This window comes from Triticum aestivum, chromosome 4D (assembly GCF_018294505.1).
Source record: "Triticum aestivum cultivar Chinese Spring chromosome 4D, IWGSC CS RefSeq v2.1, whole genome shotgun sequence".
NCBI lineage: Eukaryota > Viridiplantae > Streptophyta > Magnoliopsida > Poales > Poaceae > Triticum > Triticum aestivum.
Genome location: NC_057805.1, coordinates 392,159,952 through 392,165,910, shown reverse-complemented (window position 1 = coordinate 392,165,910; position 5,959 = coordinate 392,159,952). Strand labels below are relative to the sequence as shown.

The following is a 5,959-nucleotide window of genomic DNA, read 5'->3' as shown; positions in this document are numbered from 1 at the left end:
TTTCCTTCGCTCCTGAGAGCCTCCTCCACAAACGTCCTACCTGATCCAGGGCTAGCCGCCTCCAAACGTATGAGTAAGCTGCGATGCTCTAACTCGAAGAGAATCTCATTGAGCTTGTCACGCACAGACACCACCTGCCCAACGGTCACATGCGAGTGGGTGACCGCAACATCGGAACCTCCACTGTCCACAAAGTTGAGTAGCTGGCTGGGCTCCAAAGGATCAGGTGCCAGCATGCCGACCACCTCATCATTATCAATCATAAGTACCACCGACATGATGGACTCAGGCGCCTACAGTTGCTCACATGACATAGGTGAATCATGTCCCTCACATGAGGTCGCGGGTGAGTCGACCTCCATATGCTCCATAGACTGAGGCGAAGCATGTCTCACACATAGCTATTGAAGCTTGGGCATGATTTGCAGCACATGGGCAATGATCATGACAATGGCCTCACCCTCAGCGATAGACGGCACAGAGGGCAGGACAGGCAATGACAATGAACTAACCCCAACATGAGGGGAGAAACAACTGAAGAGCTATATACCCTTGTCATCCGCGGAACCAACACCAGAAACACATCGAAGCGGTCGACAACATAATCGGCACGAGGGAGAGCTTGCCTAGAGCAGCCTCCGCCCACTCCAGAAAGCTCTCAACCCGCGCCAGCAAGCCTCGCACCAGCTTAGACGGGGTTGACGAGCCAACTATACTAGAGAGGCAGAGATGACGCCTTGGAGGGACGCACGGACTTCATCGGACCTCCTCAGGAAGCTGGAGCTCGACGATGCTTGATGCCGAGGTGGGGCTCGGACGACATGACAAGGCATGCCAACGAGTGGAGTGAACGCCAAGGGTTGCAGCACTCACGCGCATGGTGCCGTTCTTCAAACAACGAGGGCACCGAAGGGAATCTCGACAAATTGTCGCACGGTGCCCAAAAGCGAGGCATATGCAACATCTCTCATGAAGCCAAGCGGGAATGGGACAGGAGTCATCGTCGGGGCAGGTGGTGCCGGACGTCGCGGCAACACCTCCCGCCATCCTCTGTCTGTCACCACCTCACACCGGACACACGCCAAGCAGTCGGAGGTGAGAAATTGGTAGAGCCAGCACCGTCTGCGGGGCTAGCACTCCGTCTTCGTTGGCCTCGTCGTCATTGGCGAGGGAGGCCCACATCACAGGCCGCCCAAGCGTACCGTTGGGGTTGAGCCCTTGTATCATCAAGCAAGGGATGATACCATCCAAGGCCACTGGACGACGGCATCGTCCTGAGCAGCAGAGGCTTGCGTCAACACGATAGGGACGGCCGACAACGATGGCAGCAAAAGAGTCCGGGACTCGTGGACGACCGAAGGCACAAGGTGTCGCTGCGCCATGGCGGCCGCGGCTAGAGGAGGTTGGTCACCGGGTAGGACAAGCCCCCCAACCAGGGCAGACCGCGGCGCGGGCTGCAGCAGCATGGACGGAGAGCCTGCCGCCGCTCCTGGCGGTATGAACACCGACTAGGGAAGAGCTCGAGGAACCTTGGCAGCCGCGGCTGGTTGCCGAGCAGGACAAGCCCCCCATTCAAAGCAGATCGGCGGCGTGTGCTGCAGCAGCACTGACGGAGAGCCTACCGTCGGTTCTCCGCCGCTGCTGATGCCGGCAGCATGTCAACGCATCAGCAGCATAGACGAGCTCAAGGGAGCACGAGAGAGCGTGGCTTCAACGAGAGAGGAGAGAGGACACACAGGGGGTACCAGATCTGCTCGAGGTTGTCGCGGGGGAGATCGAAGGGGTCGCGGTCAAGCGCCCCATCCAAAGCAGACCGGCAGCGTGTGCTGCAGCAACATTGACGGAGAGCCTACCACCGGTTCTCCGCCGCTGCTGACACCGGCAGAATGTCAGCTCATCAGCAGCACAGATGAGCTCAAGGGAGCACGAGAACGTGGCTTCAACGGGGGAGGAGAGAGGACACGCAGGGGGTACCGAATCTGGTCGAGGTTGTCACGGGGGAGATCGGAGGAGAGAGAAGGGGCCGCGGTCGCTCACCCGCCGCGGACGCGAGAGCCCAGCGACCCGAACATTTTTCAAAATAACCTCTCTCGCTGTGTCATTCTTTAAAGATGTATACAGCGAGCGATAGAGAGTGATCTATCATTGGTTTTACTTAATTCGGCTGGGGGGCCCAACCTCCTGCACCGCCACACCAGTTTCTTGAAATAGACCCATGGCATATCCGGCCGATGTTGTATTGTGATAGAGAATACTTACTAACTTTGGCAGGATTTTGATGTTAGTTCCACAAAAGGATAGTAGCACTTTCCAGCTTTTCCAGCAAACTAGTAATACATCGAATGGTAGAAGCAGACAAGCGATTTTAGGATGGTAAAGTAACTGATACATCCAAAAATAGAAATAAGAAAGCGCTTTCTGCACTGTGGTAGTACTCCCTCCGTTCCGAATTACTCGTCGCAGAAATGGATGTATCTAGATGTACTTTAGATCTTAAGATGACTGAAACGCATAAAAACAGAAACGGAAAAGTGCTTTCAGAAAGCCAACGAACGTAAATGCAAAAGGATTGGTAGTAGTTCATCATGCCTGTTAGCTAAAAGAAGAAACAAACCAGAGCTGGCAAGCAAATGGGCTTTTGTTCAATGGCTAAACCAAACAATCTGCATATTACTTAGTTTTGCTACCATGTTTTTTTCCCTCGTTGCAATCAAACCTAATCAGTTTCTAAGTATAGATAAATATTTGCAAACAGACGCCACAACGAAACCTCGATTTCCAAATACTGAACCCTGAGCAAAGATCTATTCTCATACTTCTGGAAACCTTCTAAGCTAGTAAGATGTTGATAGAAAGCCGTGTAATCAGATTTCGATTTTGTTATAGAAAGTCGCTATAATTAAACTTCTTCAACTACAGATGGACTGGTCTTAAATGCAACACCCTCTCTTGATAGTGAACTGTAAGACTGGTGGCAAGAGGATAGGGACTCCCAGATCTTTCAGAAAGGAGAATGTATGGACAGCTTCATTATTTTGGGCCCATGGCACCTATGAAAGGAAAGTAAGGAAAGGTTTTTTCACAAGGAGGCCCGGCCACACCTTTGCAGGATCTTACTGACCTTTGGTAGCAAATCTTTCACTCTTGGGGGCACTCAGGTAGTACGCTGTGCAGCAGTAGTTGTCTGTCCACTTGCTGGTGATGTTTTTCTTTCTCTTCTGTTTTCATTTGTCATGTTTTTTTTTAAACTTGTAAGACTTTTACACATACCTTATAAATATATACTCCCTTGCATAATTCTAAGAGAAAGGGCGATCAAACACCACACAAGTTAAAGTTTATGCTATTTCAAAAGGAAAATACTACACATATTGAGTCAAGATATGCAAACCATTGGTGAGCAAGTGCTATCATAATGTCCAAGGTATTAAGGTAGAGGCACACAAATAAAAATACTCGGTTCAGCGCACAGTAACACCAGATCGGAACAATGAGAAACTATCAGGCATTTTACTTGCTTAGATCCATGGAGCACAAGCTTAATAGCAGGTCAAAGATAAGAACCGCATGAGTCATGCGAGTATTTCATATATAAACTTGGCAGATGTAAAGAAATACCAAATTAAATGATAACTAGCCCTAGAAGAGGTAGCGATTATCTTTCAACTTTAATGGAGAAAACCTCTACATGAAGCCATAAACATCCAGGTCATAACAGACATTGAAGCATTAAATGCTAACTAAATCAGAAAAACTGTTGCCATTACACTACAACTTCTAAATTGACATGACAGATACAGACAGACTTCCTACTTCACAGCTGAAGCTCGAAATAGGCATGTAAATTAAGTCCAGGAAACTGAACATGGCTACAAGCTACTTCTAAAGATGTCTACAGATTGGCAAGAGCAGGTACAGAGAATAACTCAGACCAAACTGCAGCGTTGGAGCCTACAAGGCAATCAACATAGCATGTCTCTTACCTGATTGTTACAAACTTGTTTGTGCCATGTTTGGCCCAGAAGGTCTTCAAGTCAATTGGATTATTAAGGTTGTACCCTTCACCAGCTAGCTTCTCAAGAACCTTTTTGAATGCACCTTGGCTCATCTTCCTTCCAGCAATACGTGCGCCCCGGCGCTTTGTGTTCATTGGCAGCGGATATGTCGAAATAGAAGTTGTGCAGCATGCAGACTGCCAGCCACCTGCACCCCACCGGTAGCATTGCTGGGGAGCTCCAGTGCATGAGCACACAGGTGTTGGTATCCTTGAAATGTCAAAATCAATACCATTAATTACCATTTCCACAGGCTTAAGAGGACCCCTGCTTCGGGGTGCACGGGCCTTGGGTGCCCCATCTTCGCCTGGAGTAGCAACCTTCTTAGGTTTCTTCGGCTTCGGCAACTTAGGCTGACGACCTTGCTGCCTCTTCTTTACCAGAGGCTTGCTTCCGACCACAGAATGCTCTTCAACCAACGGTGGGGCAATTTTTTCCTCCTCAGGCACAGGAGGCTCCTGTGGCTGCATCATCTGGAGAGTGTGCGCACCACGCGCATCTGGCATCATCCCAAAATCTGTAGGGTGGTGATGCACAGCATGTCCAGGATGTCCAATATGTCCAGGAGGCCCAAGAGGAACAGCATGAAGGACCTTCTGCTCACGGGAATGTTGATGCTGATGCTGATGCTGCTGTTGATGTTGGTTCTGGTGGTGGTGCTGGTGCTGATGCTGATGCTGCGAGGGGTGCATCCAGGCCTCGTTGCGCACAAAGTCCATGTGAATAGCCGGCGGCTCGGTGGGCATGCCACCAGAGGGTTCGCCGTTACCATAGTCGCGGGGATGATGTGAATGCGGCGGGTGGTGCGGGGCGTTGTGGTGCTGCAAGAAGGTGCCGTTGGGGAGCAGCGGCTTTGTGTCCCGGTGGCCGCCGGCCACAGATGGCATCAGCTGCAGGCCGAGGTTGCCTTTCATCGTCTCATAGAAGCCCCAATTCCGAATGCTCAAGCTGCCGTCGTCGTCCATCTCGGCCGGCCCTGAACAAACGAATCGAAATCCAAGAAAACCGAGATTGGAACGAGAAATGTGCTCTTCTTTCGGGCTCTGGACGGTCAGGCTATCCCCACCATTGCATTCCAGACACCAATCCCTGGAACCTATTTCAGAAAACAAGTCGAAAAAAATTCAAGGATCCGTAAGCAGGGGCGGATCTAGATGGTGCGCACCGGCACACCCAGAAATTGCGATTGGTGAGTGGGATTTAACAAATCTCTGATTGGAACAACCCTCATACCTCAAAACCCAATGGCCCGAGATTGCGGACGGGGCGGGGACAGCAGGGACGAAATTCGGCGACGAGGAAGAACGGGGACGGCGATGGCGGCGAGGCGCGTGAGAGGGGCGGAGGGGATGTGGGAGTGGGGGATGGGATGGGGTGGGAGTGAGGCGTCGGCGGTAACGCAGTGCTACGGCAGGGCACGTCGTGGCACAGTCTAGGAGAGATGGAGCCGCCTAGGGTCGGATTGGTTAGGTCAGGAGGGCCGAGGCTCGGGGTGAGGAAGACGAAAGCAAGGTACAGGACGGTCTAGAGAAAATGGCATATTTCTTTCTGCATTTTGACACAAATGCCACGCCTTGGATAAGGACCCACGTGTAAGCGGTACCGAAATGGCGCTTCGTCAAAGCCAAACTGCCGAGTATCTCCAACCGAAATGTGTAAAGTTGAAATGTATGATCGAGTAAATACCACGGAATTACAGCAACAGTTAGATTTCCTATCTTCTACTCGGAATTAGAGCATCTACAACCAGACGCCTCAAACACTTGGACGGTCGGCCGGTACCGGACAAAAAAAAATACGACCCAACCGGGCACCTCAAATCGGCCTCAAATGTCTGGGTTGACCGACACCCCTCATATCTAGCCCAATTCTAAGGCGGATATGGGAGGCCCGGGCGCGTCCGC

At 51.3% G+C, this 5,959-nt stretch overlaps 1 protein-coding gene across 1 annotated transcript; it reads right to left on the bottom strand.

The window, feature by feature from the left end:
• Nucleotides 1-3,634: 3,634 nt before the first annotated feature.
• LOC123098124 (protein Barley B recombinant) lies at nt 3,635-5,590 on the bottom strand. The gene is made up of 2 exons (XM_044520017.1): nt 5,289-5,590; nt 3,635-5,151 (listed from the first exon to the last, which is right to left on the bottom strand). The coding sequence occupies exon 2, from the start codon at nt 5,018-5,020 to the stop codon at nt 3,980-3,982; it is 1,041 nt and encodes a 346-aa protein (XP_044375952.1). The 5' UTR covers nt 5,021-5,151; nt 5,289-5,590; the 3' UTR covers nt 3,635-3,979.
• Between the last annotated feature and the right edge of the window lie 369 nt (nt 5,591-5,959).

What these genes read in the sequence shown, in the direction of transcription:
- LOC123098124 (XM_044520017.1), bottom strand. Translation starts at nt 5,020, where the DNA reads ATGGACGACGACGGCAGCTTGAGCATTCGGAATTGGGGCTTCTATGAG.